Source organism: Mus pahari, chromosome 1 (assembly GCF_900095145.1).
Source record: "Mus pahari chromosome 1, PAHARI_EIJ_v1.1, whole genome shotgun sequence".
Lineage (NCBI taxonomy): Eukaryota > Metazoa > Chordata > Mammalia > Rodentia > Muridae > Mus > Mus pahari.
The window spans coordinates 97607274-97629372 of NC_034590.1; the positions used below are offsets into that span (position 1 = coordinate 97607274).

General features: G+C 48.0%; 1 protein-coding gene across 2 annotated transcripts; it reads left to right on the plus strand.

The window, feature by feature from the left end:
* Positions 1–106: 106 nt before the first annotated feature.
* On the plus strand, positions 107–21586 carry Itgax (integrin subunit alpha X). Of its 2 annotated transcripts, XM_021206089.2 has the most exons (30): positions 169–220; positions 839–944; positions 1400–1503; positions 1792–1862; positions 2014–2128; positions 3527–3657; positions 3810–3955; positions 4202–4355; positions 4781–4931; positions 5147–5220; positions 5373–5502; positions 5589–5731; positions 5906–6046; positions 6134–6343; positions 9916–10046; positions 10171–10328; positions 10442–10596; positions 11222–11353; positions 11946–12019; positions 12210–12372; positions 15701–15829; positions 15910–15989; positions 16068–16151; positions 18887–18965; positions 19054–19158; positions 19269–19352; positions 19569–19682; positions 19821–19922; positions 20182–20292; positions 21134–21586. In XM_021206089.2, exons 1-30 carry the CDS (start codon positions 184–186, stop codon positions 21230–21232), a joined length of 3513 nt encoding a protein of 1170 aa, XP_021061748.1. In that variant the 5' UTR covers positions 169–183; the 3' UTR covers positions 21233–21586. The 2 variants fall into 2 exon arrangements, with proteins under 2 accessions (XP_029396048.1, XP_021061748.1); XM_029540188.1 differs by lacking the exons at positions 4781–4931; positions 5147–5220; positions 5373–5502; ... (17 more) ...; positions 20182–20292; positions 21134–21586 and having other exon boundaries at positions 107–220; positions 4207–4350.
* Positions 21587–22099: the final 513 nt, after the last annotated feature.

Here is a 22099-nt window from a genome sequence, read left to right on the forward strand (position 1 = left end):
TGTAGGCTGCCTCAGTCCCCACTCTATCCATTTCATTTCAGTTCGCCCACACCTCCTCTGAGTCATGCTGACGACTTCCCTCCTGGTCTCTGGCCTCCTTTCTTCTCATTTGCTTCTTCAGAGGTGACTTGGCAGCTGTCTCCAAGTTGCTAGTTGCTCAGAGCCTGCTTCTGTTCTCCAGTCATGAGCTGTACCTGGATAGCCTTTCTCCTGCTGATGGGTGAGCCTGGGCCCCGGAGAAGAGGGGCTGGGGACTTGTTCCTAGTAAGTCAGGCCCATGAGATGGAGGCTGTGGTTGAGCGATTGGGACCTTGGTAAGGAGAGTGACTCGGCGTTGGGGGGGGGGGGCTGAGACATAAGGGCTTTGGATCTGGAGTTTGGAGAATGAGAGAATATCAAAGAGGCTATTTTGTGGGAGAACCTGAGAGATCCTGAGAGCAAGGCGAGTTGGCCTTGACAACCCACAGATTTCTGAAGTAGGCAGAGCACATACATACATTCATTGCACGGTGAACTCAGAATTCCCTTACGGTTTCCACATTTTCCTGGGTTCTCCTTCATCAAAGCCCCATGGATAGAGATGGGAAAAAATGTCTGTCTTCAAATTCTGATGCTCACTCTGTGGAAACAGAACTAAAATTTAGCAGTGGAAAGTAACCCAGGAACTAGGGGAAGGAGAGACGAGAGATGAGTCTGGAGTCCAGGACCGCGGGGCCTCTGTGGGTATTGAGTGTGGAAGGGAGACAAGGGAGTCAGGAGCTTGGGAGATGCAGCTGAGGCAGGCAGGGAGGTGACCAAGAGGGAGGGGCCTCCTCTAAAGCCTCTCATGCTTCCTCAGGGCTTGTTTCTTGTCTTGGCTTCAACTTGGATGCAGAGAAGCCGGCACATTTTCACATGGACGGCGCTGAGTTCGGACACAGCGTACTCCAGTATGATAGCTCCTGGTGAGGACTTGGTGGTAGCTGTATTGAGTCCTGTCTCTCCCCAGCCCCACATTCCAGTGGTATCACCTATGTACTTTCTCTTTATGGGATAGCAATTTTATTTGTGTTATGAATGCTTTCCTGAAAACAGGCCTTTAGGATAATTTTAGATAGCATTTACCAAGTGCCTACTAAATGCTGGACGCTTCTCCAACCTGCAAACCACAAGGTGTTCCTTCAGATATCATTGTGCACTTACAAGGAATTGTCTGTCTGTGTAACACATGTTTATGAAATACCTAGATGCCAGAAATGGAGGGCTCCTATTAGGAGAGAATAAAGCACAAAATGCAACAAAACAAAACAAAACGAAATGAAACATGACCTACCTGGAATTTAAATTGAACCTCCATTCTCCAGAGGCAGTCAGCTCTCTGCCATGTCTCCTAACTGTAGTGCTGTCTGTCTCCCCACAGGGTGGTGGTTGGAGCACCAAAGGAAATAAAAGCCACTAATCAAATAGGTGGCCTCTACAAATGTGGCTATCACACAGGCAACTGTGAGCCCATCTCCCTCCAGGGTGAGTCGTGGCCCTGCCTCAGGGCTAATGCTGAGCTTCTAGGCTCTGTGGCCTGTGTAGAGCCCAGAAGTCACACTTGACAGCTGCAGCTATGTCCATAAACTCAACCTCAGACAAGCTCCTGGGCCTGCCCATTGTACTCCCGTGACGCAGCAGCCCCATTATAATCTGGATGTCTGCTTTACCCAAGGGGCCTCCCTGTTAGCTGGGTGGGGGATGAGACCCACTCATCTCTTATATAACATCTTCTGTCCTCAAGGGTGACTATGCATATGTCTATCTCCACAGTGCCCCCAGAGGCTGTGAACATGTCCCTGGGCCTGTCCCTTGCTACTGCCACCAACCCTTCCCGGCTGTTGGTGAGAGCTCTTGGTCTTACAAGGTCTTGAGGGCAGGAATAGGGACCTGGGGCTGCTGCTGGGCTGGGGGGTATTAGGGAGGTTAGAGGTGCAGGGGCCGGAGAGTAGAGCAACAGAACAAGCTCCATTCATCATTCCTCTCTGTCCCAAGGCTTGTGGTCCTACTGTGCACCACACATGCAGAGAGAATACATACTTGACAGGGCTCTGCTTTCTACTGAGTTCATCATTCGAGCAGAACCAGAGCTTCCCACCTGCACAGCAGGGTAAGCAAGCCACCAGCTCCTGTGGGGAATCCACACACGTGCATCTTGGCTTAGGTGGGTCAGATTCTTTTCCAAAAGGGAGGAAGGAAGAGAGAATCTGGAAAATACATTGTCAGACAGTTCAGCCGGAGAGATACTGCTGGCCCTGATACCTAGTCTGTTATTGTCTTGGAATTTTGGATTTTTGAATCTGTCAAATGTTACTAGTAACAGGTGGAACCATGCAAGCAACACAAGGTGACCCATTTGGTACAGTGCCTGGACTGACATGATGGTGATGATGATATAAGCTGCTATTACTCTTAGAAAGAAAGTGAAGGGGATTATTTTCCAGTAACTGGTTAGTGCAACCATCTGGGACTTGCACGAAGGTGCAGTCTGAGTTGGATGCATATATGTTCTGTGTGTATGCGTGGGTGCNTGTGTGTGTGTGTGTGTGTGTGTGTGTGTGTGTGTGTGTGTGTGCGTGTTTACCAGGTCAAGACATGGGGCTTGGCTTCGCTGGTGCTGATGGAGATGGAGAATGAGGTGAAGGAGTGTGGGCTTTTCCCACCTCAGATAAGGCTGGTTTCTGGTTTCATGCTCACTCTGAGGCCCTTAGGGAAACGGAAGGGCATCTCTTACACAAATCCCCTGGATTTAGACTCCACCGACAGAAATGTCAGAACACTTGTCTTTGTTTTTTGAGAGACACAGGAAGGGAAGTCTGGGAGGAGTGGTAGGCACATTCACAGAGGCCGTAGACTTGGTCAGTGGGCCTTATCTTTTTGGGTGCTTCCACTACCACTCTGTGGGGAGACAAAGAATGCTGCGTTAAGAACCACGGTCCCACTGCTAACCTAGAGGGTAGAGCCCATTTTCTTACACTGGAAAATTTCATCTGAATAACAATTCTAATATTGCCCTGGAGGGGAACCCGCACTGAAACTGAGAACAAGACAGAGGTAGTGTGTGGCTCTTACCAGGGATGACATTGAAAATACCTAACACAAATCCAGTGTAGCACTAAACAGTAAGGACAGGGACTGGCCACAGACGATGGCCCTTCCCGAGCTGCTGTGGGGAGAGACCGCTGCTGGCCTCTGGGGAGAAACTGAGCAGTCTGTGTGGAGGGAGGAGGCTCGCAGCTTCTTGCTACTGGGACAGGAGATGTTTGCAGTTTTGTATTTATTGGGGTGGCTTGGGGTAGGTCGTTCACAGTTGTGAGACTCAAAGGCCTTGTCTGCACTAGGGAGCTAAGGAAGAGAGAAGGTTCCGGACACAGACAGGACTCACAAATGGAACTGGGCTGTGACTATCAGACTGGGGTGGGCGGAGGGGATTGGGAAAGTGAGTTCAGGAGAAGCCAGGAGATGTTGTGAGTGTCCCTTGGAGAACCAGAGCATCCTCCTTCCCTAGAGTGTCCAAGGCAAGACCAAGACATTGTGTTCCTGATTGACGGCTCGGGTAGCATCAGTTCCACAGATTTTGAAAAAATGCTGGACTTCGTTAAAGTCGTGATGAGCCAGCTTCAGAGACCTAGCACACGGGTGAGTCCCTGAGGAAATGCGAGGCCCAGAGCCTGCTGGGAAGGCTCACAGGGCCTGCTGGGAAGGCTCACAGGGCCTGCTGGGAAGGCTCTCTGGGTGTGTTTGAGGAGTCCTGGGGAATCTTAGCCTTCACTCCAGTGTGCTTTTCACAGTTCTCCCTGATGCAGTTCTCCCATAATTTCTGGATCCATTTTACTTTCAACGACTTCATCTCCACGTCAAGGCCTTTAAGTCTGTTGGCTTCTGTAAGACAGCTAGGAGGGTACACATACACAGCCACAGCTATCAAGCATGTCATGTGAGTGCATCCTCCTTCCCGTGCATCCTTTCCCAGAGCATCTAGGGCTCCTTTTGGGCCTCATTTGCCTTTTCAAGAGAGAAATGGGAAGAACCTGAAATGTAGCCTGTTGATGCCCTTGTCAGTTGGGGGTTTCTGAGTGGGAGTGGGGCCTCCTACAAGAAAGGCTATATCCCCATTTTTATAGTCAGCAGAAGTCAGTGTAGTTTTAACTATAGAACTCTGGACTCTCTTCTTTCTTGATAGAACAGAGCTGTTCACCACCCAAAGTGGATCTCGGCAAGATGCCACCAAGGTCCTCATTGTCATCACTGATGGGAGAAAACAAGGGGACAACTTGAATTATGATAGTGTCATCCCCATGGCAGAGGCTGCAGGCATCATTCGTTATGCAATTGGGGTAGGGCACAAAGATGGTTCCCCACCACTTCCTCCTGTAACTTCCTCTTGAAGCAACTTCCTCTAAAGGTAGAAAGCAGTTTTTTCATCTCCTGCTGCCTTAGATATATGGAACCAGGGGAAGGCTCCTTCAGCCTGGGAACGTGTGACCCAATTGCTTCGACTCTCTAATGTCATTTGAGCCTCATTTAGAAAGAATCTCCAGGTTTGACTGAAGAGTTTTTGGTGGGTGACAGTGCAGGTAATGCCTTAGCCATGTTTGCCTCATTGTAGTAAAAGCATCCAACAGAAACAATTAAGGGAGAGATGTCTTTTATTTTACTTTTCATTCCTTGAGAGTTTCATACAGCTATGAAGATTCAGTAACATGACATACAGGCCTAGGAGAATTTCCATTCTCACTGGGTTGGTTTTCACTGGGAACAGGTAGGAAAGGCCTTTTACGAAGCACAGTCCAAGCAAGAATTAGAGGCCATCGCATCGAGCCCTTCCCATGAACACATATTCAGCGTGGAGAACTTTGACGCTTTGAAGGATATTGAGAATCAGCTGAAGGAGAAGATCTTTGCCATTGAGGGTAAGTCAGCAAGGAAGCTCCCTGCCTCAGGAATCCTCAGACATCTTCAGGAATTCTCCTCAGGCATGGGATTTCCCTTTTAGGACCTAGACCCTCATGAGCTAGGCACAGTTCCTTGTTGTGGGTCTCTTATCTGAGATTCTCCTAAGAAGCCCCCCCTGGACCTGGGAAATGTTGTCTTTCTTCCTGAAAGCCAAGCATCCTGCCTTCCCCAGGTACAGAGACGCCAAGCAGCAGTTCTTTTGAATTGGAGATGTCCCAGGAGGGCTTCAGTGCTGTGTTTACACCTGTGAGTTGGTCCCTGTCAAGGCTAGTGATGAAGACTGGGGGACGGGGAGCACTGGGGAGCTGAGTGCTAGCTAGCTAGGTGCATGGGGCCAGGGAGGTCTTCCTCTGAATTAGGCTGGCAGCCTGCTCAGCCCTGGGATCCTTCCCTCCCAGGATGGACCAGTTCTGGGGGCTGTGGGAAGCTTCAGCTGGTCTGGAGGTGCCTTCTTGTACCCCCCAAATATGAGACCCACCTTCATCAACATGTCTCAGGAGAACGAGGACATGAGGGACGCTTACCTGGGTAAGAGGCGGCTGAGGGAGGGGGAGGGGCGGGACGAGCTGCCTGGAGACAGGAGAAGGCTTGGTGCTGAGGTCTGGGCCCCTCAGGTTACTCCACCACACTGGCCTTTTGGAAGGGGGTCCACAGCCTGATCCTGGGGGCCCCGCGCCACCAACACACGGGGAAGGCTGTCATCTTTACCCAGGAATCCAGGCACTGGAGGCCCAAGTCTGAAGTCAGAGGGACGCAGGTTGGTATGGAAAGCCAGAGCGGAGCGTGAGACTGGGCAGTGTGGTCAGGGTGGAGAAGGGGATGGCAGGGCTTGGGGCCTATGGAGGAGGTTGTGATGCTGGGAGAGAAGCAGGACCTGCCCAGAGGGGGCATCTTTAGATGACTTCAGGCTCGCGCCTGCCCCCTCCCACAGATCGGCTCCTACTTTGGGGCATCTCTCTGTTCTGTGGACATGGATAGAGACGGCAGCACTGACCTGGTCCTGATCGGAGCCCCCCATTACTATGAGCACACCCGAGGGGGGCAGGTGTCGGTGTGCCCCATGCCCGGTGTGGTGAGTGGTTAAGGGGCCTGGCTGGTGGCATCTGGGTATGGGTGGAGGTCTGCCCAGGTTGGGTCTGACACTGTCTTTGCTGTGCAGAGGAGCAGGTGGCAGTGTGGGGCCACCCTCCATGGGGAGCAGGGCCATCTTTGGGGCCGCTTTGGGGCGGCTCTGACAGTGCTAGGGGACGTGAACGGGGACAGTCTGGCGGATGTGGCTATTGGTGCACCTGGTGAAGAGGAGAACAGAGGCGCTGTCTACATATTTCACGGAGCCTCGAGACAGGACGTTGCTCCCTCACCCAGTCAGGTGAGGCCCAGTCACCATCTCACAAGTCTATAGTAGCTTCCTCTTTGTTTCTCATTTCTTTCACAACAATTCTCTTCAATGACTTCATTTATTTCTTGGCTTAGCACTGAGCATTTTGCAGAAGGTCAAACACACACAATGGAGACATGAGCCGACTAATTGCTGCATCCTAGGTTTTGACTTGAGACTCAATACTTGAGTAGTTTCCAAACTGCACCCGTAGTTAACCCATGCTACATACCTGAGTTAGGTAGAGAACCTCTTTCATAGATGTGGCTTGCTAAGTATGAGGTTCAGTGTAAACTAGGGGGATTCTCATCCCTTGGCTCAGCATTCCGCATCCTAGTGGCTCCTTCCTCCTCACCAGCTTTCTTGCTATGCTAATTTTCTTGTCCCTTCATCTCCTTAAATACTCTTCAATTTCATTCCATTCCTGCAATCGATGATCCTCCCAGCTACGTGGCAGGAGCCCTCCACACAGTGGAGCAGTGTTCCCTTAGAAGGAACGGCTGCTTTCCTTGGCAAATGTCAAAGCAGCCTAACAGCAGGCATCTCAGCTGGCATCTCAGCTGGCACCTCAGCTGACCTTTCTTCAGAGACTTTCAACAAAGGCCAGCAAACACACCAAAGGCTGAATGCTTAGCACCATCACCCGTGAGGTGCCGACCAGTGATGTGTAACCTCACCCTCATCAGCACAGCTGGGATCGGGAGGGTCACGAATCACCAGGACAAGCCACCTGCTCAGACCCTGCTAGTGAGAGTGGGAAATGATGTGGCTATTTTGAAACAATGTGTTAATTTCTCAGAAGATTATTTATAGAGTTGTCATATGATCAGACAATTCTAGCACAAGAGAACTGAAAACATGTCCTCATACAAATGACATAGAACGCCTTTTGAAGCATTATTCATGATTAATAGACGAAATGTAGAAGCAACCCATATGCCCATCTACCTATAAGCAGATAAACTAAATGTTTATCCATGAAATGGCATGTTACTTCACCATGAACAGACTGTGTGGATGAGTCTCAAAATCCTATGCTAAGTAAAAGAAACCAGTTACAAGGGATCAGATATTGCATGGTTACATTTATGTGAAGTGTCTCTAATAGGTAAATCTGTAGAGACAGCAGGTTGATGACTGGTTGTGCAAGCTTGGGCACAAGGGGAAATGACAGCATGGGGTGACCTCTAACAGGTGTCAGATCTCTTTTTGAGGTGACAAAGTATTCTAAAATTGACCCTGGAAATGGTTTCACAACTCTGAACACTAAAAAGCCACAGAGCTGTGAGGTGAATTGTTCAGTGTGTGAATATTTAAAATGGCTGCTTCATCCTTCAGGAAAGGACAGGGAAGAACCTTGTAATTCTGCTCGTGACTGTGTGACACTCTTGCTAATGGAGATTGAGTTCAGGAGTACTGAGAGATTAGTAAAAACCTCTGTGTTTTATAAAATGAATTATTTTTAATATAAATGTAAGTAGTGTATTAATCCAGAAGTTGTATCTCTCTACCTTAAGCTAGTCCTCAATAGCTACACAGAGAAGCCAAGATTTATTTCAAGCAGCATCTCAATAGCTGAGCATTAAATAATCTCCCTTAACCTCTAAGCTAATCTGATTGCCTCGAGGCCATGATCCAATGCATTTGCTTATTATGGGCCTGGCTCTTGGGGCTTCAGGTGTGTTTCCACAGTCTCTCTCTGGACCCTTTCTTCATGGCTCCAATTCCTCCATTCTCCTGGCTGATCTGCCTCTCCCTCTCTCCTTTTCTCTTTCCCCTGGCCGGCAGTCATCCCACCCTATTCTCTCCTCTGCCCAGCCATTGGGTGCTCAGCATTTATTGACAAGGCAGAGAATAAATGGTAAGAACTGTTTACAGACAGGAGATTCTTGGTATAAGCATTACAGTATTGTGTCCAGATTGAAACAAGATATGAGGGCAGAGAAATCAGCACTTGACCAACACAAGGGTAAACTTTACACAGAGCACAAAACCATTATGACTACATTGTGTTTCTGTTTCCCCAGTGTCCCATCTCCCTTTCTTCCTCTTTCTTGCTTCTGTTCTGTGAGCCGCTCTACTCTCCCACACCTTCTCAGTCACAGTGACCTAAGACCATGAGCCAAGTAAATCCTTCCTCCTTTAGTTGTTTAGTCAGGAATTTAGTCACAATGGCAAGAGAAGAGACCAGGACACACACACACCTCTGTGCTCATCTGTAAACTGGTGATCATGGTAGAATGAACTAGGCACACCTAACTGCTGCTGTGAGGACTGAGCATGTGTGTTCCTAAGTAGCACTCAGACCAGCGCTCGGTACATTATTATGTTGTTACGGTAAGCTGCACTTGTTATAATTGTTAACATAGTTTAACAATGGAAGGAGATCTAAAGTCGATGTGTGCCTCAGGGAGAATAACTGAAGGTGCATCCAGTTCATACCACTCTGTAGTTTCTCTTTGCCAACATGTCTTAAAGGTTTACATCCAATTACAGATGTCACTGGGGTTCCACCCATAGGCCTTTCTGAATTCACTGGCCCACAATGATTGATTCTGGATTCACTGACCCACAGTGATTGATTCTGGATTCACTGACCCACAGTGATTGATTCTGGATTCACTGACTCACAGTGATTCTGAATTCACTGACCCACAGTGATTCTGGATTCACTGACTCAAAAGATTTTTTCCTTCTTTTCACTCCATCACACATTTTTTCTGTCAATGGGTGTTTTGCCATCATGGCAGATGGTGGGAGAGTGTGTAAGGAGAGATTGTAAATTAAGATAGGAAGCCAGGGAGAGCAGGAAAGGGTTAGTTTTTATTTTTTTATTTTTTTTTATAAAGGATCTTACTATGTATCTCAGGTTGGCCTTGAACGGAAGATTTTTCTGTTTTGTGCTTTTCGAGTACTGGGATTATAGTCCTGTGTCCCCACATCTAGTCAAGGGAGAAGTCTTGTTCTTTTACAATATTTCTATGAGTTACATGAATTGTATAAGGCCCACTTAATCATTTGGACAGTATCATAGCATTTCTCTTATGTGATAAAACATCATGACCAAAAGCAACCTGGGGAAGAAAGGGTTTGTTTCAGCTCACAGGTCCATATCAGCATCCATCACTGAGAGGAGTCAGGCCAGGAACTCAAAGAAGGCAAGAATCTGGAGGCAGGAACTGATGCAGAGGCCATGGAGGAGTGCTGCTTACTGGCTTGCTCATCCTGTTTCTTTATAGAACCCAGGACCACAAGTGCAGGGGTAGCACTACCCACATTGTGCTGGCCCACCCCAATCTATCATTAATCAAGAAAACACACTACAGACTTGCCTACAGGCCAGTTTTATGAAGGCAATTTCTCTACATTTCCTTCTTCCCACATGACTCTAGCTTGTGTCAAGTTGGCATAGACTAGTCAGCCCAGAGAATAAGGCCGTCGGTAACACACTTCCACCAGACCGTTTGCAAAGGGTTGGCAAAGTCTATAGCTCTCATTGAGGAAACAAGCCAAAGCAAAACCAGAGCAGTCTTTCATCCACACTGACTCTTTCTTCTGGACAGAGGATTTCAGGATCCCAGATCCCCTCCAGGCTTCAATATTTTGGGCAGTCACTGAGTGGGGGCCAGGACCTCACCCGGGATGGACTGGTGGATCTGGCTGTGGGCTCCAAGGGACGCGTGCTGTTGCTCAGGTGAGCACACTTTCCTCAGACACTCCCCATCCATTGTAGGTCCAGGCTAGGACCTTTCTTCCTACCTGAAGGCTGTGGTCCCAGCGGCCAAGAGCCTCTCCTTAGCCCAGTGTTCTGCCCACAGGACCAGGCCGATTCTTAGAGTGTCACCAACTGTTCACTTCACACCTGCAGAGATTTCCAGGTCTGTGTTTGAGTGTCAGGAGCAGGTGACCCCTGAGCAGACCCTGGGTGATGCCACTGTTTGCCTTCATATTTATGAAAGCCCCAAGACCCAACGAGGTGAGTCTCTTCCTTTAGATCCTGACCTTGGGAAGCCTCTGATCCAGGACTTCTGCCTGATGACGTAGTTTTTGGACCTCTCAATTGTCCTTGTGTTCCACTTTCCCTTACAGGTGACCTCCAAAGTACTGTCACCTTTGATCTGGCTCTAGACCATGGCCGTCTGAGTCCCCGGGCCATCTTCAAGGAGACAAAGACCTGGACTCTGACTCGAGTTAAAACCCTTGGTCTGAACAAATACTGTGAAAGTGTGAAGTTGCTTCTCCCGGTGAGAGGACCCAGATAGGTTGTGGGAAGAGGCCCTTTGGGAACTGGAAGCAAGTTCAGCAAAGAAAGAACACAGCATGTTCTGAGCTTTCCTGTGGCCTAGCCTTAGCCCAGGTCTGGCACGCAGGCTGTCTTTAATACCTGTTAGCTAAATAAGCAAATGAACGACTCTGGCTGGTGCAGCCACCAAGGGTCACCCAGATGGATTTTAGGGGAGAGAACAGGGTTGCTGTGTGGCCTCAGGTTGACTCATGCAGGCATTTATTAAGCATATACTTCTGACTGTCCATTGAGACATGCCCATAGCAGGGGACAAAACCCCAGTGATGATGGGAGACCCAAAACAAGTTTCTAGATAGTGAATGTCAGGTAGGGATAAATGCTACAAAGACAGAGAGGACCAGGGAAGGGAATAGAAAGGTTTCAGAGGGGCCATTGAATAAAGTGAGAGAGCTTTAAGGGAGAGGGGAGGGTGGGCCAGACTTTTCATCTTGGTGAAAAGCTACAGGCATTTACTGACCACAGGATTGCTCTAACTCCCTTTACATATACAGAGAGATAGGATATTGCCAGTAATCATGCAAGGAACTTCCTTTGAAACTACCCCTCAAATGCCTCTCCCTTAGGCCTGTGTGGAGGACTCAGTGACCCCAATCACTCTTCGCCTCAACTACTCTCTTGTTGGCGTGCCCATCCGTTCCTTACAAAATCTCCAACCCATGCTGGCTGTAGATGATCAAACGTACCTCACGGCCTCTGTGAGTCTGTTATTCATGATGTTGGGGCTCAGGGGGGACCCCAAGGCAGGTTGTCTTTTGAGGTAAGATATTTATTAGAAGAGTTATTAACAATATGGACAGATCTCAGCATGATGGGCCTCAGGAGAGTTCAGGCCTACAAGGTAGAGGGCGGACCCATTCTTATTGGTCTCCGAGGACAGGAAGGATTCATGCCATGTGACTGATGAGTAAGTAGTTCACATCTGGTCTGAGCCTGAAGCCAGGCTGTCTCTGGTTTCTGGGCAGCAAGAAGAGGACATCTTGGATCCTGCCTGATGGGTAAAGAATGTTTAGCCACCACGGTGTGGGGCGGTGATAGTTGAGGTTGTGCTCTTGTGTGCTGGGGTTTGGCAGTCTGAGCCTGTGAACTTCCTCAGGGGGAATAAGAACAGTGCCAGCCATTTTGCTGAAGCCTGAGAGCCTGGGATCTGTTAGGGAGCTAGAGAATCACAGAGAGGCTCTGGTAGGGAACGTGCCATTTCCTGCGCTCTGGGAAGAGGCTGTCCTATGTCAGCGTGGCTTGAGCAGCCTGTGGCCCCAGACCTAATTCCCATGTCCCCCTTTTTCTCAGCTTCCCTTTGAGAAGAACTGTGGAGCTGACCATATCTGCCAAGATGACCTTAGCATCATATTTGGCTTCCCAGAGTGAGTTCTTACCCCCTAGATCTTTCCCACAGGCCAGCCTCCCTCCCAGGGTCTGGGACTCCAGCCTTTGGCTGACTCACACGCTCACCTGGGCATCTCCTGACCATCTTTCACCTTGCTACCATGCATATCATCCCCAGACTGTTTCTAGCCTCAGTCACAGGATCATCTCTTCCTTCCCATCACCCAGCTTGAAGACCCTGGTGGTAGGAAGTGACCTGGAGCTGAATGTAGGTGTGACGGTGTCTAATGATGGAGAAGATTCCTACGGAACCACAGTCACTCTGTTCTACCCAGTGGGTCTGTCCTTTAGACGAGTTGCAGAAGGCCAAGTATTCCTTCGGAAGAAAGAGGTGAGTGGGCTGCATAGTACAGACCTGTCCTAGGTTCAAAGCTCAGCCTGGGTGACCATTGCTTAGCAGCCTCTGGTGGGTCAAGAGATCTTAGCCAGTCTTGATTGGATGGTGAGGTTGTGCTGTCTGGGCCTGGTACTTCTGGCCCCGTATTTTGAAGATACTGAATCTAAGAAGTGAGTTCCAGGGCCAGCAAGGTAAGGGCACTGCCGCCAAGCCTAATGACCCATAAACCACATGGTGATAGAAGAGACTTGACACATGCAAGATATCTTGTTAGACTCTTGCCTCTGGCTCCATAGTACTCCTTCCAGGCGTCAGAACCCAGGCGTGCCACCCCCCCATCTGTCTTTGGCCTCCTTGTCTTGTGTGTGTGCATGCAATAGTTGTTCTTTGTCTTGTGTGCATGCAATAGTTGTTCTTTGTCTTGTGTGCATGCAATAGTTGTTCTTTGTCTTGTGTGCATGCAATAGTTGTTCTTTTCCCGAGACAGAGACTTGCTGGCCTAAAACTCACTATGGAGTTGGTCTTGAGTTCACAATCCTCCGACTCGTCCTCCAAAATGCTAAGAACACAGGCATATACCACCAAACTGGGAAATACTTAATGTTGTAAAATAAAAAATTTAACTTACTGGTTACTCTGGCTTGGGGCTTGGCAGAAAATTTTCTGTGAAAGCTGAGGGAAATGCTTCAGCTATGTGGATCATATTGCTTCTGCCCCAGACTCTTAGTTCTACCTTGATGATAGCAGCCACTCACAGGGTTCTAGAAGACAGCACTGGGACCATAAAGAGTTTTAAAGAAACAGAATTGTTTTTTGTTTTTCAAAAATTTTACTGTTAAAACAATTTTAAACTTTTACTGAAGTGGCCCAAGTTAAACAAAACTTCCTAAGAGGCCATCAAAAGTGCCAACAACAAGCAACACCCAGACTCTTTTTTTTATTATTATTATTTTCTTTATTTACATTTCAAATGCTATCCTGAAAGTTCCCTATACCCCACCCCCACCCCTGCTCCCCTACCCACCCACTCCCACTACTTGGCCCAGGCCTTCCCTTGTGATGGGTCATATAAAGTTTGCAAGACCAAGGGGCCTCTCTTCCCAGTGATGGCCGATTAGGCCATCTTCTGCTACATATGCAGCTAGTGACACAAGCTCAGGGGGTACTGGTTAGTTCATATTGTTGTTCCACCTACAGGGTTGCAGCCCCCTTCAGCTCCTTGGGTACTTTCTCTAGCTCCTCCATGGGGGGCCCTGTGTTCCATCCAATAGCTGACTGTGAGCATCCACTTCTGTGTTTGCCAGGCACTGGCATAGCCTCACTAGAGGTCGCTATATCAGGGTCCCTTCAGCAGAATCTTGCTGGCATGTGCATTAGTATCTGGGTTTGGTGGCTGATGATGGGATGGATCCCCGAATGAGGTAGTCTCTGAATAGTTCATCCTTTCATCTTAGCTCTAAATTTTGTCTCTATCTATATACTTTCATGAGTATTTTGTTTCTTATTCTAAGGAGGAATGAAATATCCACACAATGGTCATCCTTCTTGGTTTTCTTCTGTTTTGAATAATGTATCTTGGGTATTCTAAGTTTCTGGGCTAATATCTGCTTATCAGTGAGTGCATATCTAGTGACTTCTTTTGTGATTGGGTTACCTCACTAAGGATGATATCCTCCAGATACATCCATTTGCCCAAGAATTTCATAAATTCATTGTTTTTAATAGCTGAGTAGTACTCCATTGTGTAAATGTACCACATTTTCTGTATCCATTCCTCTATTGAGGGACATCTGGGTTCTTTCCAGCTTCTGGCTATTATAAATAAAGCTGCTATGAACATAGTAACACCCAGACTCTTGCTTCATCTGTTCCTCTGTCTCTGAGCCAATGTCTCATTCAGCCCTGGCTGCCTTCAAATCCAAGTAGCCAAGGCTTACCCCAAACTCCTGATCCTCCTACTTTAACTTTCCCAGTGCTGGGACCACAGGTGTATGCCATCAACCTGGGTTGCTTTTGTTTGCTGAAATATTTTCAAACAAGTATTAGACATTGGACCATTGCTTTCTCTTCATCTTACTCTGGGGCTTTGAAGAGCAGCAACATGTGATGTGACCCCAAAGTCGTTATGCCACCCAATAAGGTGAACTATTCTTGACATCTAAAAGCATAGTCAAATTTCCCCAATTCTTCCCCAAATATCTTTTTACACTGGGTTTATCTGGGAGTTCGGGCTGGGCACATATATTTGCTTTGCAGGTCTGCCATGTTTTGTGATCTAGCCTCTTGTGGTGGGAGCACACTTTTTTGGGGGAGGGGGCTCGAGAGAGGGTTTCTCTGTGTATCCCTGGCTGTCCTGGAACTCACTCTGTAGACCAGGCTGGTTGCGAACTCAGAAATCCGCCTGCCCAAGTGCTGGGATTAAAGGTGTGTGCCACCACTGCTTGGCAGGGAGCACACTTTATTTTTATTTTTCCAATTTTTTATTAGGTATGTTCTTCATTTACATTTCAAATGCTATCCCGAAAGTCCCCTATACCCTCCCCACATGGGAGCACACTTTAATTACGTGTGAAAAACAAACTAGGAAAAGCAATTCCCAGAGTGCAAGCAGTGATGATGTTTCTAGGCACATAACCCAGTGTGATGTGTGAGGCACACAACCCAGTGTGGTGTGTGAGTCTTTGTCAGATATTTATTTATCAAGTAAGCAGTTTAAAAATAAAGCAACTCAGGAAAACAGAGCATGATTGCCAGATTAGGTGATCTTTACTAATTCTGTGGCATGTGATTTGATAGGTCTCCTGGTATATTAAAAATAACCTTTTGGTGTCGAGTAGACATTGAGATATAGTGGGATAAAACAATATGATGTATAGGAAGTACCTTAAATTATTAAGAAGAGAAAAGAAGAGAATGATCTGTGAGAGCAAGAGGAAAATGTTGGTAACTTCTACTGAGTGACAGAGGCCGTGGCTGACAGTCTCCCCTCGCTGCTGAGTATGTTTGAAGCTATCCACAGTAAAAGGCCTTTAAAAGTAAGAAGAAGCTGGCTTATGCCTACAATCCTAACACTTGGAGCCTGAGGCAGGAGGATCACCATGAGTCTGAGGCTAGGTTGGGCTATCAAGTGAGTTCTAGAACAGCCTAGGCTACCGAACAAGAAGAGCAAGAAAAATAAAACCCAACAAGAAGTGAAAGGTGAGGGTTTCTAGTGACTAGACCTACATGATAGGAGACGTCAATGCTCAAGCACTATGTCATCAGATCCCAGTCTCAGGACGCTGACAAGCTCTTATCTCCTGTGCAACCTTGCTTTAACCAGAACCAGCAGTGGCAGCGGCGTGGGCAGCACTCCCTGCACCTCATGTGTGACAGCACCCTAGACCGGAGTCAGGGCCTCTGGAGCACCAGCTGCAGCAGCAGACATGTCATTTTCCGTGGAGGCTCACAGGTCAGCCTGGCTCCTGCACACCCTGTCCCCTGTCCCCATCCTCCCTCACACTTCTCTGACCTCTTTACTTTCTTTCTCAGATGACTTTCTTGGTAACTTTTGACGTCTCCCCCAAAGCTGAGCTGGGGGACCGGCTGCTTCTAAGAGCCAGAGTGAGAAGGTAAGCTGGGCCAACCCCCCTCGGGGGGTGTCATCCCCATTCTGATTTTTACATCCCGTGCTCCTCCTCTGTTCCCAGTGAGAATAGCGTACCTGGGACCCAAAAACCCACCTTTCAGTTGGAGCTTCCAGTAAAATACGCCGTGTATGCCGTGATCAGCAGGTGCGTTCCCTGGACCTCAGAGTGGTTCTTCTTCACTTAGAAACAGCGAATGCAAGGGTTACCACTGATCATCTGGGATATTTTAGGTGTCACTGCCCTTCTTTCCAGTGGGAGATGATGCTGATAACTGTGCATGCTCATCAATGGATGTTTGTTATTGGCTGGATTTGACACTAATTGTGAAATCATTACCATGTCAGCATATATTTAATTCAGGTTACAGGTCTCCGAAGGCTTTGAAAATCCACAGGATTTTCTTGGGTTCTCTAGGATGTATGAAACACACCCTTGCTTTCGAGATTCTTAGAACCTAAGTGGAGATGGAGGTTACAAATACTGTTCTTTGGTTCTGTAACCTTGGTGAGTTGGCATGTCAATCAGCTTTCCATCACTCTAAGACTTTGAAGCAACCTATAAGTGGAAGGGGCATATTTAGGCTCACAGTTGGAGTTTTAGTCCATGGTTCGTTGGCCCAGTGCTTTGGGTTTGTTGTGATGTATCATGGTGAATCCTCTCATCACTTGGTAAGGAGGCAAAAGAGAATGCGGAGGAAGGAATTATGGTTTTATAGTCTCCTTTGGGGCACTCCCTCACTAATCTAGAAACTTCCCAGCAGGGTCCATCCTCCACTATCTCCTGACTGCGCCACTCAGAGTGCCAAATCTAAATGTGGAGAGAGGGCAGGGCTTCAGGAGAGGGGGCAGGGCTTCAGTAGAGGGGCGGGGCTTCAGGATGCAACTATAGCAGTAGGTTCCTAAAACAGGCCAAAGGTCCTTTCAAAGGAGGGTCATCGAAACATTGGTGGGTCTATGGTATTGGACTTGACCAAAAGCGATTTTAACAAGGGCCTTTGGCGTTTTCGTAAAATTGTTCTTTTTTCATAAGAAACAGATATAGCTCATTGAGCAGAGATTCTCCATCATGACCTGTATATCAGATGTCTACATTATGATTCATAACAGTAACAAAATTACAGTTATGAAGTAGCAACAGAATAATTTTATGGTTGGGGGTCACCACAACGTATAGAATTGTATTAGAAAGTTGCAGCATTAGGAAGGTTGAGAACCGCTCCTTTTCCCCTTGCATAGAGATCAGGGGTAAAAGATAGACCTGATGAGGATGGGTATCAGGGAAGCAGGGGAGTGGCTGGGGCCTTAGGGTGGCTGAGGATGATGGGAGGAGGTACTGGGGGCAGAGAATATTCAGCAGATACCTTCTCAATGTTTGCTTCATGTCAGACATAGTACGCAGCTACTTTCTATTAACTCATTTGACAGAAACAAACATCTGTTGAGCTCCTATGTGTAATTAATCCATGCTGTTATGGGACCTGCCTAATGCGAGGGCCTCTTCATGCTTGTATTTCATACTTTCATTGCTATGCATCTTTGGGGTTCTGCAGGTAGAAAGACGCATGCTCTATGTGTGTATACAAAGGTAATTTCGTGGCACTCTGCAGGGAGCCACAGATAGGACATACCACTTGTAGACCTATGTGGTCCTACAGGTCAATCATACTTAGAGAGGTCCCCAGGGCAGCTGGGAACATTTGGGAGGAGTCCTTTGAGCAGAGGAAAAAATGAAACTTAAGAATGTTGCCATTGGGTGAAGGCTCCGCAAATGTCAAAGACAGGGCAGGCTGAGACCTCTGAGTGCTTCCAGGTCACCATCGGAGAAAGAATTCAGACCCAAGAGAAGTAAGGAACTGGGAGGAGGGCTTGCTACAGAGCAAAAAGCACACATTTGAGTGGGAGCGCAAGCTTCCCATGAAAGAGTAGTGTCACTTGGCATTCTGGAGAGCTTGTTTAACTGGCCAACTGCAGTAGAGAAAATCCCCCTGTAGGGTTTACTTCCCCTTTCTATCCTTAGATGGGTCTGTCTGCAGATGCATGCTGGGAACAGCTAATCTTGTATGCTAAAGACACGGAGATGCCATTTAATGAAGAAAAGTTGGTTATTATCCGTCAGGCGGCCATGTTAGTCCTAGTTGGCTTGGGATGGTCTTGTTAACTGTTTGAGCAGCACTGTGCTGTAGTGTGGCTCTGTGGTTATATCACGTACCCACGCAGGTTTCCCCTCTTTTCCCCTGTGCTCAGGCTAGCCTGTGCCTCAAGAGTGGAGTCAGGGGTTAGAATTTGGAGTTTAAAGGCAAAGGCTATGTACATTGGGAATGGAGCAGTAAGGGACAGAGGCAGAATTAGCTGGTGTGTGGGGGACCTTGTGGCCACTGTACTTCTAGGCTTGGCCCAAGTATGTCTCATACAGTTTTGTTACATTGAGACCTATGGAAGAGTCAATTAGATCCTTAAAAGCTTCGGGTGATAAAAGGCAAGGAAAGTGGGGGAAAGGACCTAAATGTAGGGTCTAGGAGTCAAGCTGGGACAGGACGTGTGGTCAACACATGTGCAGGAAGGACAGAAATGATAGCTGAAGTGTAGAAATGGGGCAGGCAGTGGTCCCTGCTATTCCAGTGAGTCAGTGACTTGGCTCTTAGGTCTTTTCCCTACACCTCAACCCAGCCTTTCCCCAGCGATATCCTCTGGGTGGCTGTTCCTGCATGGTTCCTTTCCCCACCCTGAGGCTGCTCCCACTCCCTAAACCCTCCTTTAGACCAGCCCTGAAACCTCATTCCATGCCATTCCAAGTCCAGCTGATTACTTGTCTCATCGTGCTAGTGCCAGACCCTGCCCTCCAGGAGGCCAGGCATGACTTGATGACTCTTTTCTCTCCAGCCATGACCAATTTACCAAGTATCTTAACTTCTCAACCTCAGAAAAGGAGAAGACCAGTGTGATCGAACATAGATTCCAGGCAAGTGTGGGGACTTGGGAGCGAGGGAACTGGGAAGTAGGGACAGAGGAGCCTGGCGTGGGCTCTGCCAACAGTGCCTTCTGTACAGGTGAATAATCTGGGACAGAGAGACATGCCAGTCAGCATCAACTTTTGGGTGCCCATAGAGCTGAAGGGAGAACCTGTGTGGACAGTGATGGTCTCCCACCCTCAGGTATAGGACTACCTATGGCTCTTCAACTGATGCCCTTGGCTTGTATCTCCTGTGTTACTTATGAGTGTCCCATGCTGTGCCTAAAGTCAGGTTCTCTACTTGCCTTCTAGAACCCATTCACCCAATGCTATCGGAATAGACTCAAGCCCACACAATTTGACCTCCTGACTCATATGCAAAAGAGTCCCGTGCTGGTGAGGAAAACTGGGATGTTTAAGCACATTAAGCTATGCATCAGAGGACCTGACAGCTCACTTTCTGAATGTCAAATGCCACCTGCTGAACCAGCTCTATTTAGACCTACATGCTTGTGTCAAGTTCCACAGCTTAGTGATGTCTCCTAACCCCAGATTTACTTTCCTGTGGTCTGATACTATTTCCTCCTCGGATTTATCCCTTCCTGCCCCCAGGACTGCTCCATTGCTGATTGCCTGCACCTCCGCTGTGACGTCCCCTCCTTGGGCATCCTGGATGAGCTTGACTTCATTCTGAAGGGCAACCTCAGCTTTGGCTGGATCAGTCAGGTGTGTGGCCAATAACAGAAGTCCTCCCTGGACCATGTGTGCCCGATGGGTCTGGGGCATCCTTGGGTCAGGGCAGTTCTTGAACCCTGAGCTTCCCCAGATCTAATTCCCAGCTCTGCCCTACCCCATCTTTTGCAGACATTGCAGAAAAAGGTGTTGCTCCTAAGTGAGGCTGAAATCACATTCAACACATCTGTGTATTCCCAGCTGCCAGGACAGGAGGCATTTCTGAGAGCAAAGGTAGTGACTGGCAGGCGGCAGCCAGGCTGGTGAGAGGGCTCTGAATGTTCAGTCTGTAGTGCTGGCTGGGGATCTGCTAGCCTGGATGGAGGATGAAGGTTCCTAGACACTCAGAATGCATGAATGCTTCTGTAGCTCAATGGTTGGAACATTGGCATTGGGCATTGGCAAGGAAGAGGGAATAGTAAGAGCTGGGAATCTGGGGAGAGTGTGAGACAGCATGAGACAGGAGGCTTTCTAACGGGTCCATCTCCACCAGACGAAGACAGTGCTGGAGATGTATAAGGTTCACAACCCCGTCCCTCTTATCGTGGGCAGCTCAGTGGGAGGTCTGCTGCTGCTGGCTCTCATCACAGCTATACTTTACAAGGTGAGAGATTTGTCCTTTGCACAGCAGGATTCGATCCTGTTCCCTCTACAGGGTAAGCAAGAGTTCGTGCTGGAGTCTATCACCAGTGCACACTGTGTGAGGAGACCCTCTCCACCCAGTTTTCTCTCTTCCTATCTCTAAGACACCTGCACACCTCTCTCCTTTTCTTTTCTACTCTCCTCTACTTCTTTGTATGTCCCTTACAGAAGAACAGAGCATGAACTCAGGCAGGGATGAATGTTGACACAAACCCCAGGGCTGGTCTGTGTTTTGGTTTTTTTCAGTATGAGGGTGATTTAAGCCACATAATTTTGCCCTTGTCTAAATGATACAATATATACTAGGTTATTTGAAAGTAGGAGGGGCTCCAGAAATGCTTACCCGTGCTCTCCTTAGTCACCCCTCCCCCAACCTCTCTGTCTCTGTCTGTCTCTGTCTCTCTCTCATGTGTGTGTGTGGTATGTCCATGAATGTATGTATACATGCATGGGCATGTAGGCAAACAAGAATTTGTGGGAACACTTGCAGATGTCCTTGTGGAGGCTATCTAAAGGTGTTGGGTGTCTCTATTGCTTTCTATCTTATATATTGGAGCAGGGCCTCTCACTTGAACTCAGAGATCATTAATTTGACTATTCTAGCTAGCCACCTTGCTCCAGGGATCCCCTGTCTCCACCTCCTGAGTTCTGGGCTTATAGGCAGGGAGGGCATCGTGCCCATCCAACCTTCATGTGCTCTCTGGAGATCTGATCTCCAGGCCTCATACTTGTCATCGAGTGTGAAACTCACTGTGCACCCTAGCCCCCTCAGCTCATCACAATTTTCTTCTTCCTTCCCACAGGCTGGTTTCTTCAAACGTCAGTACAAGGAGATGTTGGAGGAAGCAAATGGACAGTTTGTCTCAGAAAATGGGACCCCAACTCCCCAGGTTGCCCAGTGAGAACTTCCTTCCCCATCTTCTTGGAACCTGCCCGTCTGAGAGGTGTCCTAGATCTTGTACTCTCCTCTAAGTCGGCCCCAATGGTAAAGAAGCATTCTGCAGCAGGAATCCTAGGACCAGGCCACTTTGTTCTTCATGTCTTAATTTGGAAGGGCCATTGTCTGGTCAAAACTTTACCTAGAAACTTGGAACACAGGGTCTCTGCTATGGCCCAGAGAACTTCCCTAGGAATTTCTACCGATGAACACATAGACAGCTTGTGGCCCCTTGTTTCATTGGCCTCCTAATGAGCTTTCTGTGGTGAAGAATAAAACCAGCCATTCATTCTTGTCTACCCCAGTGCCTCCCATCTATTTTCAGGATGTTAGAATTGAGTTCTATCTCAAGGAGGGGAGCTTCAGCTAGCCCTGGATGCTCCATGCTTCCGTGTTATCCTCATTTCTAATAAAGTATTGTTAACATCAGGTTGTAGCTTTTCTTGGAGATGTTTAATCCCAGCTTTCTCAAATTGAATTAGCAAGGAAACATCTGGGCAATGTAGTTGATGGAACTGGATTCTAGCATCAGCGTTGCTAGCTGGAAGAACTGTCTTACTGTCTTGGGGGGGGAGGGGCATTGCTCTAGTAGAGTTCTAGGTCAGAAAAGGCCTATGCCAATTTGCTGTGAGAATTTTTTGGGAGGAGGACATAAACAAACATCTGTTTGCCCAAGGTAGAGCACAGATAAAAGACCAAAGAAACTATTCCACCCAAGTCCAGAAAGCAAATGGGGGAGCTTGTGGCTCAGTCCCAGCCTGTTTTCCCCATGCCTTATAAACATCATGTGGTGTCTTCAGCAGTAGAAATTTCCCATTGAATTCTAACAGGC